Source organism: Chiloscyllium plagiosum, unplaced genomic scaffold, assembly GCF_037043375.1.
Source record: "Chiloscyllium plagiosum isolate Xiang-an unplaced genomic scaffold, Cpla_swu_hap1 HiC_scaffold_2, whole genome shotgun sequence".
Taxonomy (NCBI): domain Eukaryota; kingdom Metazoa; phylum Chordata; class Chondrichthyes; order Orectolobiformes; family Hemiscylliidae; genus Chiloscyllium; species Chiloscyllium plagiosum.
The window spans coordinates 156287035-156306183 of NW_028270140.1; the positions used below are offsets into that span (position 1 = coordinate 156287035).

Consider the following 19149-nt stretch of genomic DNA (forward strand, 5'->3'; position numbering starts at 1 on the left):
TCTTCTCCCCCCCCCCCCCCAGGTTGTCACATTAAAGCAGAATCAATTCAGTGAATTTCTCAACTTCCCAACAGTTTCAGTATTTTCCCTCCCACTCAAGTCATACAGGACTATAGCAACCACGAGGCCATTCAGCCCCTCGGCTTTGTCTTTGACAAGGGTGTCCCACTGCGGACCTGCCCCTGAAAAGTTTAACGGCTTCAAGGCAGTTCCTGGTTCCTTTCTCAGATATTTTTGACCTTTCTCCTGGCAGTGTCCTGTTTTGTTGCAGTCAAGAGTCGCTGAAATGGGGATTTGTTTCCCGTGTCTGACCGCAGAGAGTACTCGTTTTGGGGGATTTTTCAGGGGGTTAGCCCCCAAACTCCAGCCCCAGCCTCTCCAGCCCCGTTCCCGCTCGGGGATACGTTTTGCTTCAAAATTTGTCTTTTTCTGGCGGCCACACGCCGCCTTTCCCCAGGCCCCACCCTCTTTGTTTAATTTAATCTCTACTTTTTAAATCTCTCTGTCTCCCGCACGGGGCCGTCTCTGGGGAAAGGGCGTTACCGGCCGCGCCTTAAATACCCGCCGCCGGTTCGTGGCGGGAGTTGCCATGGAGACGGGATCTGACGGTTGGTCTTGGCGCTAAAATTAAAGTCGCGAGCGCTCGGGTGATCAATGGGAGGCCATAGAGGAGACAAGGGTGAGTACTCAGAGAGTCAGGGAGAGAATAAAGCACCAACCAGAAATGTGGGGCCCACGGGAAGAAAATTAATTGGAAAAGCGATGCCCAGCACTTGTAATGTCAGGGAGGCTGTGGGACATTTCAATGTTAACCACCAAGAGTGGCTTGGCAGCAACACCACTTACTGAGCTGACCCTAAGGCACATAGCTTCCTCCTTCTGGATCAGTGGTGCTGGAAGAGCACAGCAATTCAGGCAGCATCCGAAAAGCTTCGAAATCGACGTTTCGGGCAAAAGCCCTTCATCAGGAATAAAGGCAGAGAGCCTGAAGCATGGAGAGATAAGCGAGAGGAGGGTGGGGGTGGGGATAGAGTAGCATAGAGTACAATAGGTCAGTGGGGGAGGAGATGAAGGTGATAGGTCAGGGAGGAGAGGGTGGAGTGGATAGGTGGAAAAGGAGCTGGGCAGGTCGGACAAGTCCGGACAAGTCAAGGGGATCATGTTGCTGGAGGTTAGAAACTAGGATGAGGTGGGGGAAGGGGAAATGAGGAAGCTGTTGAAATCCACATTGATGCCCTGGGGTTGAAGTGTTCCGAGGCGGAAGATGAGGCGTTCTTCCTCCAGGCGTCTAGTGGTGAGGGAGCGGCGGTGAAGGAGGCCCAGGACCTCCATATCCTCGGCAGAGTGGCAGGGGGAGTTGAAATGTTGAGCCACGGGGCGATTTGGTTGATTGGTGCGGGTGTCTTGGAGATGTTCCCTAAAGCGCTCTGCTAGGAGGCGCCCAGTCTCCCCAATGTAGAGGAGACCGCATCGGGAGCAACGGATACAATAAATGATATGAGTGGATGTGCAGGTAAAACTTTGATGGATGTGGAAGGCTCCTTTAGGGCCTTGGATAGAGGTGAGGGAGGAGGTGTGGGCACAGGTTTTACAGTTCCTGCGGTGGCAGGGGAAAGTGCCAGGATGGGAGGGTGGGTTGTAGGGGGACGTGGACCTGACCAGGTAGTCACGGAGGGAACGGTCTTTGCGGAAGGCGGAAAGGGGTGGGGAGGGAAATATATCCCTGGTGGTGGGTCTTTTTGGAGGTGGCGGAAATGTCGATGGATGATTTGGTTTATGCGGAGGTTTGTAGGGTGGAAGGTGAGCACCAGGGGCTTTCTGTCCTTGTTACGGTTGGAGGGGTGGGGTCTGAGGGCGGAGGTGCGTGATGTGGACGAGATGCGTTGGAGGGCATCTTTAACCACGTGGGAAGGGAAATTGCGGTCTCTAAAGAAGGAGGCCATCTGGTGTGTTCTATGGTGGAACTGGTCCTCCTGGGAGCAGATACGGCGGAGGCGGAGGAATTGGGAATACGGGATCTGTTTTGGGACCATTGCTGTTTGTCATTTTTATAAATGACCTGGAAGAGGGGTTAGAAGGTTGGGTGAGCAAGTTTGCGGATGATACGAAAGTCGGAGGAGTTGTTGACAGTGAGGAAGGATGTGGCAGGTTACAGCAGGATATAGAGAAGCTGCAGAGCTGGGCAGAAAGGTGGCAAATGGAATTCAATGTAGCTAAATGTGAGGTGATTCACTTTGGGAAGAATAACAAAAAGATGGGGTACTGGGCTAATGGTCGGATACTTGGTAGTGTGGATGAGCAGAGGGATCTTGGTGTCCATGTACACAGATCTCTGAAAGTTGCCACCCAGGTAAATAGTGCGGTGAGGAAGGCATATTGCGTACTGGCTTTTATTGGTAGAGGAATTGAGTTCCGGAGTCCTGAGGTCATGATGCAGTTGTATAAAACTCTGGTGCGGCCGCATCTGGAATATTGTGTGCAGTTTTGGTCGCCATACTATAGGAAGGATGTGGAGGCACTGGAACGAGTGCAGAGGAGGTTTACCAGGATGTTGCCTGGTATGGAAGGAAGATCGTATGAGGATAGACTGAGACACTTGGGGCTGTTTTCATTAGAGAAAAGAAGGTTTAGGGGTGATTTGATTGAGGTGTACAAGATGATTAGGGGGTTAGATAGGGTTGACAGTGTGAACCTTTTCCCGCGTATGGAGTCGGGTATTACAAGGGGGCATAGCTTTAAATTAAGGGGGGGTAGATATAGGACTGAAGTTAGGGGTAGGTTCTTCACTCAGCGAGTCGTAAGTTCATGGAATGCCCTGCCAGCAGCAGTGGTGGACTCTCCCTCTTTATGGGCATTTAAGCGGGCATTGGATAGGTATATGGAGGATAGTGGGTTAGTATAGGTTAGGTGGGCTTGGATCGGCGCAACATCGAGGGCCAAAGGGCCTGTACTGCGCTGTATTCTTCTATGTTCTATGGGATGGCATTTTTGCAAGAGGTAGGGTGGGAAGAGGTGTAATCCAGGTAGCTGTGGGAGTCGGTGGGTTTGTAAAAAATGTCAGTGTCAAGTCGGTCGTCACTAATGGAGATGGAGAGGTCCAGGAAGGGGAGGGAGGTGTCAGAGATGGTCCAGGTAAATTTAAGCTGAAAATGTGTTGCTGGAAAAGCGCAGCAGGTGAGGCAGCATCCAGGGAACAGGGACGTTTTGGGCATAAGCCCTTCTTCAGGAATTATGCCCGAAACATCCCTGTTCCCTGGATGCTGCCTGACCTGCTGCGCTTTTCCAGCAACACATTTTTAGCTCTGATCTCCAGCATCTGCAGACCTCACTTTCTCCTCCAGGTAAATTTAAGGTCAGGGTGGAAGTTGATGAATTGCTCAACCTCCTCGCGGGAGCACGAGGTGCCGCCAATGCAGTCATCAATGTAGCGGAAGAAGAGGTGGGGAGTGGTGCCGGTGTAATTACGGAAGATCAACTGTTCTACGTAGCCAACAAAGAGACAGGCATAGCTGGGGCCCATACGTGTGCCCATGGCTACCCCTTCGGTCTGGAGGAAGTGGGAGGATTCAAAGGAGAAATTGTTAAGGGTGAGGACCAGTTCGGCCAAACGAATGAGAGTGTCGGTGGAAGGGTACTGTTGGGGACGTCTGGAGAGGAAAAAACGGAGGGCTTGGAGGCCCTGGTCATGGCGGATGGAGGTGTAGAGGGATTGGATATCCATGGTGAAGATGAGGCGTCGGGGAAACGGAAGTCTTGGAGGAGGTGGAGGGCGTGGGTGGTGTCTTGAACGTGTGTGGGGAGTTCCTGGACTAAGGGGGATAGGACAGTGTCGAGGTAGATAGAGATGAGTTCAGTGGGGCAGGAGCATGCTGAGACAATGGGTCGGCCAGGATGGTCAGGCTTGTGGATCTTGGGAAGGAGGTAGAACCGGGCAGTGCGGGGTTCCCGGAATTGCTGTGCTCTTCCAGCACCACTGATCCAGAACAGACCCTTCAGTCTAACTCACCCATGCCAACCAGATATCCTAATCTAATCTAGTCCCATTTGCCAGCACTTGGCCCATATCCCTCTAAACCCTTCCTGTTCATATACCCATCCAGATGCCTTTTGAATGTCATTGTATCAGCCTCCACTACTTCCTCTGGCAGCTCATTCCATACACACAACACCCTGTGTGGGAAAAGGTTCCCCCTTATACCCCTTTTAAGACTTTCCCCTCTCACCCTAAACCTATGTCCTCTAGTTGTGGACCCACCCACCCTGTGGAAAAGACCTTGTCTATTTACTCTTTCCATGTCCCTCGTGATTTTATAAGGACACCCTTCAGCCTCTGACACTCCTGGGAAAACAGTCCCAGTCTATTCAGCCTTTCCCTGTAGCTCAAACCCTGCAATCCTGGCAACAACCTTGTAAATCTTTTCTGAACCCTTTCAAGTTTCACAACATCCTTCTGATAGGAGGGAGACCAGAATTGCACACAATGATAGACAGGGCCAAGTGACTTCACAACCAACAGTTCACACCTAAGCTCTGAACTTTGCTATGTCTGGTCATGAATAGAGGCAGACAACTAAACAACTCCCTGGAGGAGAAGGTTGTACAAATATCTCCATCCTCAATTGTGGAGGACCCTAGCACATCAGTGCAAAGATAAGGCTAAGCATTTATGACAGTCTGCAGTCAGAAGTACCAAGTGAAAGGGTTTAGACTGGGTGATTTCTTGGAATGTAATCCAGGAGAGTTTTTTTGTAGCAACATAGGACAGTACAGTGCTGCCTCTGATTCTGGGGAAAGAAGCTGGATGAGTGTTTGATGTAGCAGTGGGGAAACATTTTCGTGATAGTGAAAACAACATGGTTCAAATTATTTAAGGACAAGTGAAAAGATGGCTTGCAAAAGATGCTTTGGATGGGGGGAGGCATATTTTACTGGCCAAAGTGGACTGGGAACAGTTCCTTGCACAGGAGAAAGTGAGGACTGCAGATGCTGGAGATCAGAGCTGAAAAATGTGTTGCTGGAAAAGCGCAACCAGTCAGGTACCATCCAAGCAGCAGGAGAATCGACGTTTCAGGCATAAGCCCTTCTTCAGGAATGTGAAGGGTGTGCCAAGCAGGCTAAGATAAAAGGTAGGGAGGAGGGACTTGGGGGAGGGGCATTGGGAATGCGATAGGTGGAAGGAGGTTAAGGTGAGAGTGATAGGCCGGAGAGGAGAAAGTGAGGTCTGCAGATGCTGGAGATCAGAGCTGAAAATGTGTTGCTGGAAAAGCGCAGCAGGTCAGGCAGCATCCAGGGAACAGGAGAATCGATGTTTCGGGCATAAGCCCTTCTTCAGGAATGAGGAAAGTTTGTCCAGCAGGCTAAGATAAAAGGTAGGGAGGAGGGACTTGGGGGAGGGGCGTCAGAAATGTGATAGGTGGAAAGAGGTCAAGGTGAGGGTGATAGGTCAGACTGGGGTGGGGGCGGAGAGGTCGGGAAGAAGATTGCAGGTTAGGAAGGCGGTGCTGAATTCGATGGATTAGACTGAGACAAGGTGGGGGGAGGGGAAATGAGGAAACTGATGAAATCTGAGTTCATCCCTTGTGGTTGGAGGGTTCCTAGGTGGAAGATGAGGCGCTCTTCCTCCAACCGTCGTTTTGTTGTGGTCTGGCGATGGAGGAGTCCAAAGACCTGCATATCCTTGGTGGAGTGGGAGGGGGAATTGAAATGTTGAGCCACAGGGTGGTTGGGTTGGTTGGTCCGGGTGTCCCAGAGGTGTTCTCTGAAACGCTCCGCAAGTAGGCGGCCTGTCTCCCCAATATAGAGGAGGCCACATCGGGTGCAGAGGATGCAATAGATGATGTGTGTGGAGGTGCAGGTGAATCGATAGGCCGGAGAGGTTGGGAAGAAGATTGCAGGTCAAGAAGGCGGTGCTGAGTCCGAGGGTTGGGACTGAGAAAAGGGGGGAATGGGGAAATGAGGAAGCTACATTCATTCCGTGTGGTTGGAGGGCTCCTAGGCGGAAGATGAGGCGCTCTTCCTCCAGGCGTCGTGTTGCCATGGTCTGGCGATGGAGGAGGCCAAGGACCTGCATGTCCTTGGCGGAGTGGGAGGGGGAGTAAAAGTGTTCAGCCACGGGGCAGTTGGGTTGGTTGGTGCGGGTGTCCCAGAAGTGTTCTCTGAAATATTCTGCAAGTACGCGGCCTGTCTCCCCAATGTAGAGGAGGCCACATGGGGTGTAGCGGATGCAGCAAATGATGTGTGTGGAGGTGCAGGTGAATTTGTGACAGATATGGAAGGATCCCTTGGGGCCTTGGAGGGAAGTGAGGAGGGAAGTGTGGCTACAAGCTTTGCATTTCTTGCGGTTGCTGGGGAAGGTGCCAGATATGGAGGTTGGGTTGGTGGGGGGTGTGGACCTGACGAGGGACTTGGGGGAAGGAGTGGTCTTTCCGGAATGCTGATAGGGGAGGGGAGGGAAATAAATCCCTCGTGGTGGGGTCTGTTTGGAGGTGGCGGAAATGACAGAGGATGATAAGATGTATCTGGAGGTTGGTGGGGTGGTAGATGAGGACCAGTGGGGTTCTGTCCAGGTGGCGATTGGAGGGGCAGGGTTCAAGGGCGGAGGAGCAGGAAGTGGAGGAGATGCGGTGGAGAGTATCGTCAACCACGTCTGAGGGAAAATTGTGGTCTTTGAAGAAGGAGGCCATCTGGGTTGTTTGGTATTGGAATTGGTCCTCCTGAGGGCAGATGTGGCGGAGGCGAAGGAATTGGGAATATGGGATGGCGTTTTTACAGGGGGCAGGGTGGGAGGAGGTGTAATCTAGGTCGCTGTGGGAGTCAGTCGGTTTATAATAAACGTCCGTGTTGAGTCGGTCGCCCGTGATAGAAATGGAGAGGTATCGGAAGGGGAGGGAGGAGTCTGAGATGGTCCAGGTAAATTTGAGGTTGGGGTGGAAGGTGTTAGGAAAGTGGATGAACTGTTCAACCTCCTCGTGGGAGCATGAGGCTGCGCCAATACAGTCATCGATGTAGCGGAGGAAACGGTGGGAGATGGTGCCAGTGTAGCTGCGGAAGATGGACTGGTGCACATATCCGACGAAGAGGCAGGCATGGTGGCACAGTGGTTAGCACTGCTGTCTCACAGTGCCAGAGACCCGGGTTCAATTCCCGCCTCAGGCGACTCTCTGTGTGGAGTTTGCACATTCTCCCCGTGTCTGCGAGGGTTTCCTCCGGGTGCTCCAATTTCCTCCCACAGTCCAAAGATGTGCAGGTTAGGTGAATTGGCCATGCTAAATTGCCCGTAGTGTTAGGTGAAGGGGTAAATGTAGGTGCATGGGTCAGGGTGAGTTGCGCTTCGGCGGGTCGGTGTGGACTTGTTGGGCCGAAGGGCCTGTTTCCACACTAAGTAATTTAATCTAATCATAATTGCGGATGCCCATGGCTACGCCTTTGGTTTGGAGGAAGTGTGAGGATTGGAAAGAGAAATTGTTCAGAGTGAGGACCAGTTCAGTCAGTTGAAGGAGGGTGTCAGTGGAAGGGTACTTGTTGGTTCGGCGGGAAAGGAAGAAGCGGAGGGCTTTGAGACCTTCGTGATGGGGGATGGAGGTGTACAGGGATGGATGTCCATGGTGAAGATAAGGCGTTGGGGGCCGGAGAAGCGAAAATCATGGAGGAGGTGGAGGGTGTGGGTGGTGTCCCAAACGTAGGTGGGAAGTTCTTGGACTAAGGGGGACAGGACCGTGTCAAGGTATGCGGAGATCAGTTCGGTGGGGCAGGAGCAGGCGGAGACAGTGGGTCGGCCGGGGCAGTCAGGTTTGTGGATTTTGGGCAGGAGGTAGAAACGGGCAGTGCGGGGTTGTGGGACTATGAGGTGGGAGGCGGTGGATGGGAGATCCCCTGAGGTGATGAGGTTATGGATGGTCTGGGAGATGATGGTTTGGTGGTGGGAGGTGGGGTCATGGTCAAGGGGGCAGTAGGAGGAGGTGTCCGCGAGCTGGTATTTAGCCTCAGCAGTGTAAAGGTCTGTGCACCAAACTACTACCGCGCCTCCCTTGTCTCCTGGTTTGATAGTGAGGTTGTGGCTGGAACGGAGGGAGTGAAGGGCTGTACATGCGAGGTTGAGAGGTTGGAGTGGGTGAGAGCGGTATAGAGGTTGAGGCGGCAGTTGGCTATGAAGAGATCGAGGGCAGGTAAGAGGCCAGCACGAGTGTCCAGGTGGATGGGGTGCGTTGGGAGGCGGGAGAAGGGGTTGTCAGAGGGTGGGCGGGAGTCCTGGTTGGAGAAGTAGTCGTGGAAGTGAAGGCAGTGGAAGAATTGTTCAATGTCTCGCCGTGTGTTGAACTCGTTAATCTGGGAGCGTAAGGGGATGAAGGTGAGCCCTCTGAAGAAGGGCTCATGCCCGAAACGTCGATTCTCCTGCTCCTTTGATGCTGCCTGACCTGCTGCGCTTTTCCAGCAAAACATTTTTCAGACACACACACACACGCAGACAGAGAAAGACCCATATGCACACATATACTTTGTGGGGTGAATTTGTACTTGTAGGGTTACATTGTACTTTGCTCAAAAACTAGATGCATTCATGTAGAACTCTGAGCTCAAAAACTGCATGAATTTATGTAAAACTCCGTTATCTGACTTTTTAGATTAGAATCAATCTAAACATCATGGCATAGACAGAGAACACTGGGGCCAACACCTTCAACATATTGTCTAGCTATCACCCATTGTTACCAGCTAACCCGGGAATGCAACTTTTTTAAAAAAAAGGTTTTGTGATTTACACATGAAAGAAGTGAAACTATCACTGTATTCCAACAGATGAAAGGCTTAACAGATAATCAATTTTTCAATGTATAATTTCAGTTACACCACACTGTAAATATTTGCTATAAATTCTGTGTTAGGATTGAGCCCTCCACGACCACCTGATGAAGGAGCGTCGCTCCAAAAGCTAGTGTGCTTCCAATTAAACCTGTTGGACTATAACCTGGTGTTGCGTGATTTTTTAACTTTGTACACACCAGTCCAACACCGGCATCTCCAAATCATATCCTATCCATGTCCCTCATAATTTTGTATACCTCTATAAGGTCACCCCTCAGCCTCCAACGCTCCAGGGAAAACAGCCGCAGCCTGTTCAGCCTCTCCCTGTAGCTCAAATCCTCCAACTCTGGCAACATCCTTGTAAATCTTTTCTGAACCCTTTCAAGTTTCACAACATCTTTCCGATGGGAAGGTGACCAGATTTGCACGCAATATTCCAACAGTGGCCTAACCAATGTCCTGTACAGCTCACATGACCTCCCAACTCCTGTACTCAATACTCTGACCAATAAAGGAAAGCATACGAAACCATCTTCACTATCATATCTCCCTGCGACTCCACTTTCAAGGAGCTATGAACCTGCACTCCAAGGTCTCTTTGTTCACTCCCTAGGATCTTACCATTAATTGTATAAGTCCTGCTAAGAATTGCTTTCCCAAAATGCAGCACCTCATTTATCTGAATTAAACTCCATCTGCCATTTCTCAGCCCATTGGCCCATCTGGTCAAGATCCTGTTGTAATCTGAGGTAACCTTCTTCGCTGTCCAGTACACCTCCAATTTTGGTGTCATCTGCAAACTTACTAACTGTACCTCTTATGCTCGCATCCAAATCATTTATGTAAATGACAAAACGTAGAGGACCTAGCACCAATCCTTGTGGCACTGCACTGGTCACAGGCCTCCAGTCTGAAAAACAACCCTCCACCACCACCCTCTGTCTTCTACCTTTGAGCCAGTTCTGTATCCAAATAGCTAGTTCTCCCTGTATTCCATGAGATCTAACCTTGCTAATCAGTCTCTCATGGGGAACCTTGTTGAATGCCTTACTGAAGTCCATATAGATCACATCTACTGCTCAGCCCTCATCAATCCTCTTTGTTACTTCTTCAAAAAACTCAATCAAGTTTGTGCGTGGGAAATCATGTCTCACAAAGCCATGATGACTATCCCGAATAAATCCTTGCCTTTCCAAATACATGCACATCCTATCCCTCAGGATTCCCTCCAACAACTTGCCCACCACCGAGGTCAGGCTCACTGGTCTGTAGTTCCCTGGCTTGTCCTTACCACTCTTCTTAAACAGTGGCACCACATTTGCCAACCTCCAGTCTTCCGGCACCTCACCTGTGACTATCGATGAGACAAATATCTCAGCAAGAGGCCCAGCAATCACTTCTCTAGCTTCCCACAGAGTTCTCGGGTATACCTGATCAGGTCCTGGGGATTTATCCACCTTTAACCGTTTCAAGACATCCAGCATTTCCTCCTCTGTAATCTGGACATTTTGCAAGATGTCACCATCTATTTCCTTACAGTCTATATCTTCCATATCCTTTTCCACAGTAAATACTGATGCAAATTATTCATTTAGTATCTCCCCCATTTTCTGTGGCTCCACACAAAGGCCGCCTTGCTGATCTTTGAGGGGCCCTATTCTCTCCCTAGTTACCCTTTTGTCCTTAATATATTTGTCAAACCCCTTTGGATTCTCCTTAACTGTATTTGCCAAAGCTATCTCATGTCCCCATTTTGCCCTCCTGATTTCCCTCTTAAGTATACTCCTACTTCCTTTATACTCTTCGAAGGATTCACTCGATCTACCCTGTCTGTACCTGACATATGCTTCCTTCTTTTTCTTAACCAAACCCTCAATTTCTTTAGTCATCCAGCATTCCCTATAGTTGCCAGCTTTCCCTTTCACCCTGACAGGAATATACTTTCTCTGGATTCTTGTTATCTCATTTCTGAAGGCTTCCCATTTTCCAGCCGTCCCTTTACCTGCAAACATCTGCCTCTAATCAGCTTTTGAAAGTTCTTGCCTAATACCATCAAAATTGGCCTTTCTCTAATTTAGAACTTCAACTTTTAGATCGGGTCTATCCTTTTCCATCACTATTTTAAAACGAATAGAATTATGGTCACTGGCCCCAAAGTGCTCCCCCAAAGTCACCTGCCCTGCCTTATTTCCCAAGAGTAGGTCAAGATTTGCACTTTCTCTAGTCGGTACATCCACATACTGAATCAGAAAATTGTCTTGTACACACTTAAGATATTCCTCTCCATTTAAACCTTTAACACTATAGCAGTCCCAGTCGATGTTTGGAAAATTAAAATCCCCTACCATAACTACCCTATTATTCATACAGATAGCTGAGATCTCCTTACAAGTTTGTTTCTCAATTTCCCTCTGACTATTGGGGGTCTATAATACAATCCCAATAATGAAAGGTGGCAAATGGAATTCAATGTAGCTAAGTGTGAGGTGATTCACTTTGGGAAGAATAACAAAAAGATGGGGTACTGGGCTAATGGTCGGATACTTGGTAGTGTGGATGAGCAGAGGGATCTTGGTGTCCATGTACACAGATCTCTGAAAGTTGCCACCCAGGTAAATAGTGCGGTGAGGAAGGCATATGGCGTACTGGCTTTTATTGGTAGAGGAATTGAGTTCCGGAGTCCTGAGGTCATGATGCAGTTGTATAAGACTCTGGTGCGGCCGCATCTGGAATATTGTGTGCAGTTTTGGTCGCCATACTATAGGAAGGATGTGGAGGCACTGGAACGGGTGCAGAGGAGGTTTACCAGGATGTTGCCTGGTATGGAAGGAAGATCGTATGAGGAAAGACTGAGACACTTGGGGCTGTTTTCATTAGAGAAAAGAAGGTTTAGGGGTGACTTGATTGAGGTGTACAAGATGATTAGGGGGTTAGATAGGGTTGACAGTGTGAACCTTTTCCCGCGTATGGAGTCGGGTATTACAAGGGGGCATAGCTTTAAATTAAGGGGGGGTAGATATAGGACTGAAGTTAGGGGTAGGTTCTTCACTCAGCGAGTCGTAAGTTCATGGAATGCCCTGCCAGTAGCAGTGGTGGACTCTCCCTCTTTATGGGCATTTAAGCGGGCATTGGATAGGTATATGGAGGATAGTGGGTTAGTATAGGTTAGGTGGGCTTGGATCGGCGCAACATCGAGGGCCAAAGGGCCTGTACTGCGCTGTATTCTTCTATGTTCTATGTTCTATCATCCCTTTCTTATTTCTCAGTTCCACCCAAATAACTTCCCTGGATGTATTTCCGGGAATATCCTCCCTCAGCACAGCTGTAATGCTATCCCTTATCAAAAATGCCACTCCCCCTCCTCTCTTGCCTCCCTTTCTATCCTTCCTGTAGCATTTGTATCCTGGAACATTAAGCTGCCAGTCCTGCCTATCCCTGAGCCATGTTTCCGTAATTGCTATGATATCCAAGTCCCATGTTCCTTACCATGCCCTGAGTTCATCTGCCTTCCCTGTTAGGCCCCTTGCATTGAAATAAATGCAGTTCAATTTATTAGTCCTACCTTGTCCCTGCCTGCCCTGACTGTTTGATTCACTTCTGTTCTCAGCTGTACCCATCTCAGATTGATCTATTTCCTCACTATCTCCCTGGGTCCCACCCCCCCCCCCCCACCTTACTAGTTTAAATCCTCCCAAGCAGTTCTAGCAAATTTCCCTGCCAGTATATTAGTCCCCTTCCAATTTCGGTGCAATCCGTCCTTCTTGTACAGGTCACTTCTACCCCAAAAGAGATTCCAATGATCTAAAAATGTGAATCATTCTCCCATACACCAGCTCCTCAGACATGCATTCATCTGCTCTATCCTCTTATTCCTGCCCTCACTAGCTCGTAGCACTGGGAGTAATCCAGATATTACTACCCTTGAGGACCTCCTTTTTAAATTTCTGCCTAACTCTCTGGAATCTCCCTTCAGAACCTCAACCTTTTCCCTTCCTATGTCATTGGTTCTAATGTGGACAATGACCTCCTGCTGGCCCCTCTCCCCCGTGAGAACATTCTGCACCCTCTCTGAGACATCCTTGATCCTGGCACCAGGGAAGCAACTCACCATTCTGCTTTTTCTCTGATGGCCACAGAAACGTCTGTCTGTACCTCTGACTACAGAATCCCCTCACACAATTGATCTCTTGGAAGCCGACGTACCCCTCGTTGCATTAGAGCCAGTCTTAATACCAGAGACTTGGCTGTTGGTGCTACGTTCCCCTGAGAATCCATCACCCCCTACATTTTCCAAAACAGCATACCTGTTTGAAATGGGTATATCCACAAAAGACTCCTGCTCGAGCTGCCTACCTCTCTTACCCTTCCTGGAGTTAACACATCTATGTGAATGTATCTGAGACTTTCCCCCCTTCCTATAACTGCCATCCATCACATACTGTTGCTGTTGCAAATTCCTCATCGCTTCTATCTGTCTCTCCAACCGATCTACTTGATCTGATAAGATTCGCATCCAACAGCATTTATGGCAGATATAGTCCGCAGTAACCCTTAAACTCTCTTTAAACTCCCACATCTGACAAGAAGTACGTATCACTGCAAAGGTCATTTTTGCTCCTTCACAATCTACAGACCCAGAAAATAACACCGTCTTATTCCTCTACAAACACTGCCCCAGGTTAAATTAATAGCTATGGCTTATATTTTAAGTTTAATCAAGAGACTTATCTCCAAAAACATATAATCAAGAAAGAATCCACTGTACTCACTACTGTAGCCTTTCTCTTGGACAGACTTAAAACAACAATTAACTTATCTTATTCTGTGCTGTGAACTTCACCCAACAGATCCTCCAAGATTAGTTGTGAAATTCACTGTATGTTAATTTTCCCAGATGCACTCCGATGTCCAGCGATACACGAATTCAAACAGCAAAAGCAGTAACTGTGCAGGTTCTCTCTCTCTCTCCTGAACTGACCTCACCATGTGCTTCCTTTGTCTGCTCTTCTCCCTTTTAAAACTGCTGTTGTTTTGACTTTTTTTTCCCAAAGTTCCAAAACAATGCAACAGCATATAAAACAGAAATTGCTGCTCCTGGAATTCGAGGAAATCACCTCCAGCACCTAAAATACCTCAAAAAAAGGAGCAGCTCTTACAGCCAGAGATTTTTCCCGTCCTCCATCTTGGATTACCCAGAATCCTATATCAAACCATCTCCCAATAAGAAGAGCGACTCCTCGGTCCATCCTCAGGGCCTGGGCCTGAGCTGGTTCTGGGGCTGGGAGGAGAGTGAGGGAGCATCCTCCTGAGGGATCCACCTCCTGAGAAATCTACCTCCTCAATGGATCTACCTCTTGGAAGGATCCACCTCCCTCAGGATAATCCTCCTGAGGGATCCATTTCCTTGATAGAATAAAATCTCAAGGGATCAACCTCTTTGAGGAATCAATCCTCATAAGGGATTGACCTCCTTGAGGAATCTTCCCTTGGGAGGGATCAGTTGTGAACTCTCTGTTCCTGACATTTCTCTGTTGCCTACAGTAACCCTGATTGATTGATTGTTTTTCCAGTTCTTGGAGCAGGTGGCTGTACTTTCTGATTCGCTGCAGAAGATCCAGGACCGAGTGTGGAATCCACCAGGAATACCCAGTGTCTCTGAGAGAATCCAAGAACAGATCGAGGAAAACCGACTGATCTTTGAGAAGCTGGGCAGTTTGCGGAGAGCTCTGGATAATGTCACTGCCCAGAGGAAGGAGCTGCTGGCAAACAACCAGTGCCCATCAACTGATGCCAGGAACAGAGGCAAGTTAACAACACAAACCCTCTGTCACTGAGGAGCAAAGGGAGGACGAGGATGGAAGGGGATAGGGTGCTGAAGGAGGGTCTGAGGAGGACAACATAGGGGAAGTGGCTGAAAACATGACAGAGGGTAAGGACAGAGAACACAATAGGACCTAAAGTCCAGAGGAGCAAAAGGGTCTGAGTTCAGCAATTTGCAGGAGGGCATCATCAGGACAGAGAGAGGTGGGAGACCGAAAGAGAGAGAGAGGCCGAATGGACAGACACACAGAAACATAGAAAATAGGTGCAGGATGAAGTGGTATATTTTGGTAAGTGAAGTACTGGTAGAAATTATACAGTGAATGGCAGAACTCTTAGGAGTATCGACATGCAGCGGGATCATGGTGTGCAGGCCCACAGATCACTGAAGGTGGTAGCACAGGTAGATAAGGGAGTAAGAAAGGCCTATGGCACGCTTGCCTTCATTGGAAGGGGCACTGAGTAAAAGGATAGACAAGCTACACTGTTGCTTTACACAGCTTCAGTTAGGCCACACTTGGAATGCGGTGTACAGTTCTGGTCACCACACTACCAGAAGGATGTGGATACTTTGGTGAGGGTACAGAAAAGGTTTACCAGGATGTTGCCTGGTCTGGGGGATTTTAGCTCAGGAGAAAGGTTGGATACACTGAGTTTGTTTTCACTGGAACGCAGGAGGTTGTGGGGCGACCTGACAGAAGTTTATAAGATTGTGAAAGGCATGGATAGAGTGGAAAGTATGAGGCGTTTTCCCCAGGGTGGAGGGTTCAATTACTAGGGGACACAGGTTCAAGGTGTGTGGAGGGGGTGGGGGGGAGTGGAGGATGCTGTTTCAAAGAGATGTATGAGGCAGGTTTTTCACACACAGAGGGCAGTGAGTGCCTGGAACCTACTGCCTGAGGAGGTGGTGGAAGCAGACACACAATAGCAGCATTCACGATGCACCTGGACAGATAGAATCCCTACAGTTTGGAAACAGGCTTTTCAGCCCATCATGTCCACACTGACCGTCCAAAGAGTATCCCATCCAGACCCACCAGCTCTACCCCTGCATACCCATGGTGAACCAACCTAACCTGCCCATCCCTGAACACTATGGGATAATTTAACACTGCCAACTCACCCTAACCTGCACATCCCTAACACTATGGGGTAATTTAAGACGGGTAACTATTGGCCAACTGGCCAAATATCTATTGTTGGAAAAGAATTGGAATCAATTATGACGTAAGTAATAGCAGGACATTCAGAAAATCATAATTTAATCATGCAGAGTCAGCAGGGCCTCATGAAAGGGAAATTGTATCTGACTAATTTATTAGAATATTTGAGGAAGTCTCAACCAGAGTGGATAGAGGGAACCAGTAGATGTGTTACAATGGATAAGTCATATAATAAGAGCCCATGGTGTGGAGGTAGTATAGTGGCATGGATAAGGAATTGACAAATTGCCAGGAAACAGCAAGTGGGATGTCGGGTTCCTTTTCAGGTTGGTGAGCTGTGACCAGTGCGGTTCCATGGGATCAGTGTTGGGACTGCAACTGTTTACAGTATATGTTAAAGACTTGGAGGAGGAAGTGAATGTACTGTAGCCAAATTTGGTCGTGGGTTTGGAAGGTGTTGTCTAAGGATCTTTAGTGATTTTCTGCAGTGTATCTTGTAGATGGTACACACTGCTGTTACTGAGCATCAGTGGTGGGGGGAGTGGGTGTTTGTCGATATGGTGCCTGTCAAGCGGGTTGTTTTGTCCTGGATGGTGTCAAGCTTCTTGTGTTGTTGGAGCTGCCCCCCCATCTAGGCAAGTGGGGAGTATTCCATCACACTCCAGACTTGTCCCTTGTAGATGGTGGATAGGCTTTGGGGAGTCAGGAGGTGAGTTACTCACTGCAGTATTCCCAGCCTCTGACCTGCTCTTGTAGCAATTGTGTTTCTGTGGTGAGTCCAAATGAGTGTCTGGTCACTGGTAACCCCCAGGATGTTGACAGTGATGGTAATACCGTTGAATGTCAAGGGCGGTGTTTAGAATGTCTCTGATTGGTGATGGTCATTGTCTGGCAGGGTTAAGGAGAATCCCAAAGCCTTTTGTTTGTATATAAGGAGCAAGAGAGTAACTAGGGAAAGGATTGGCCCACTCAAGAACAAAGGAAGAAAGTTATATGTGGAATCAGAGAAAATGGGTGAGATTCTTAATGAGTACTTTGTATCGGTATTCACTGAGGAGAGGGACATGACTGATGCTGAGGTCAGAGATAGATGTTTGATTACTCTCGGTCAAATCGGCATAAGGAGGGAGGAAGTTCTAAAAGGCATTAAGGTGGACAAGTCCCCAGTTCCGGATGGGATCTATCCCAGGTTACTAAGAGAAGCGAGAGAGGAAATACATGGGGCTTTAACAGATATCTTTGCAGCATCCTTGAACATGGGGGTGGTCCCAGGGGACTGGAGAATTGCTAATGTTGTCCCTTGTTTAAGCAGGGTAGCAGGGATAATTCAGGTAATTGTAGACCGGTGAGCCTGACGTCAGTGGTAGGGAAGCTGCTGGAGAAAATACTGAGGGATAGAATGGTTCCATGTTGATTAGATTACTTACAGTTTGGAAACAGGCCCTTCGGCCCAACAAGTCCACACCGACCAGCCGAAGCGCACCCACCCAGACCCATTCCCCTACGTTCACCCCTGCACCTAACACTACAGGCAATTTAGCATGGCCAATTCACCTAACCTGCACATTTTTGGACTGTGGGAGGAAACCGGAGCACCCGGAGGAAACCCATGCAGACACGGGGAGAATGTGCAAACTCCATACAGTTAGTCGCCTGAGGCGGGAATTGAACCTGTGTCTCCTGCACTGTGAGGAAGCAGTGCTAACCACTGTGCTACCGTGCCGCCCAGTAGCATCACCAGAAATGCTAGGTCAATATAATCAACAAATTCAAATTACAGAAACTCCAATGCAAAGCTGTGTAGCTCCTAAACTCTGTCAAAAAGGTCTTGATTTGATTCATAAAGTATCACCCTTACCTGAGTGTGTGTCATCATCTTTGTTGGTAAACCCTTGTAGCTGTTAATCCTTTGTTAATTTCAATACGATATCCAAGTTTCCTGCACAGGTTTGAGGTTGCTTCTGGCATTATGGTTTGCTCACTTCTATTCCCATTTGGGAGAAAATGGGCTTCTCAGTGATAGACAACATGGTTATGTGCAGGGAAGGTGATGTCTTACCAACTTAATAGAATTCTTCAAGGAAGTGACAGAGTTGATTGATGAGGGAGGGGTTATAGATGTCATATACATGTACTTCAGTAAGGTGTTTAATAAGGTTCCCCATGATAGGTTGATGGAGAAGGTGAAGTCGTATGGTGTCCAGGGTGTTCCAGCGAGATGGATAGAGAACTGGCTGGACAGCAGGAGACAGAGAGTAGGAGTGGAAGGGAGTTCCACAAAATGGAGACCTGTGACCAGTGGTGTCCCACAGGGATCCGTGCTGGGAATACTGTTATTTGTGATTTACATAAATGATTTGGAGGAGGCGATAAGTGGTCTGATTAGCAAGTTTGCAAATGACACTAAGGTTGGTGGAGTAGCAGATAGTGAAGGGGACTGTCAGAGAATACAGCAGAATATAGATAGATTGCAGAGTTGGACAGAGAAATAGCAGCTGGGGTTCAATCTCGGCAAATGCGAGGTGATGCATTTTGGAAGATCCAATTCAAGAGCAAACTATACAGTAAATGGAAATGTCCTGAGGAAAATTGATGTACAGAGAGATCTGGGTGTTCGGGTCCATTGTTCCCTGAAGGTGGCAATGCAGGTCAGTAGAGTGATCAAGAAGGCATACGGCATGCTTTCCTTCATCAGACGGGGTATTGAGTACAAGAGTTGGCAGGTCATGTTACAATTGCATAAGACTTTGGTTTGGCCACATTTGGAATACTGCGTACAGTTCTGGTTGCCCCATTAATAAAAGGATGTCGGTGCTTTGGAGAGGGTGCAGAGGAGGTTCACCAGGATGTTGCCTGGTATGGAGGGCACCAGCTATGAGGAGAGGTTGAGTATATTAGGATTATTTTCATTAGAAAGACAGAGGTTGAGAGGGGACCTGATTGAGGCTACAAAATCATGAGAGGTATAGATAGGGTGGATAGCAAGAAGCTTTTTCCCAGAATAGGGGACATAATTACTACGTGTCATGAGTCCAAGGTGAGAGGGGAATATCCTCTTGAACTGTCCCATCTGTCCATCTTCCTGCCCACCTATCTGCTCCACCCTCCTCTTGACCTATCACCATCACCGCAACCTTCATCTATCTTTCATATGCCTAGCTACCTTCCCCCAGCCCCAACCCCTCCCATTTATTGCTCAGCTCCCTTCCCCCCCCCCCCCCACCCCCGCGGCCCCACATTCCTGATGAAGGGCTTATGCTCGAAATGTCAACTGTCCTGCTCCTCGGATGCTGCCTGATCTGCTGTGCTTTTCCAGCACCACTCTGATCTAGCCTCTGATCTCCAGCATCCGCAGACCTCACTT

The 19149-nt window shown here is 48.6% G+C and overlaps 1 protein-coding gene across 1 annotated transcript in view; it reads left to right on the plus strand.

Annotated features, from left to right (window-relative positions):
• The first annotated feature begins 609 nt into the window (after positions 1–609).
• LOC148152029 (microtubule-actin cross-linking factor 1, isoforms 6/7-like) overlaps positions 610–19149 on the plus strand; it is a 205826-nt gene continuing 187286 nt past the window's right edge. Inside the window, exons 1-2 of the mRNA XM_087994130.1 lie at positions 610–679; positions 14373–14604. Coding sequence (XP_087850256.1) covers positions 14536–14604 — 69 coding nt within the window. The 5' untranslated portion in view covers positions 610–679; positions 14373–14535. The remainder of the gene's footprint in view (positions 680–14372; positions 14605–19149) is intronic.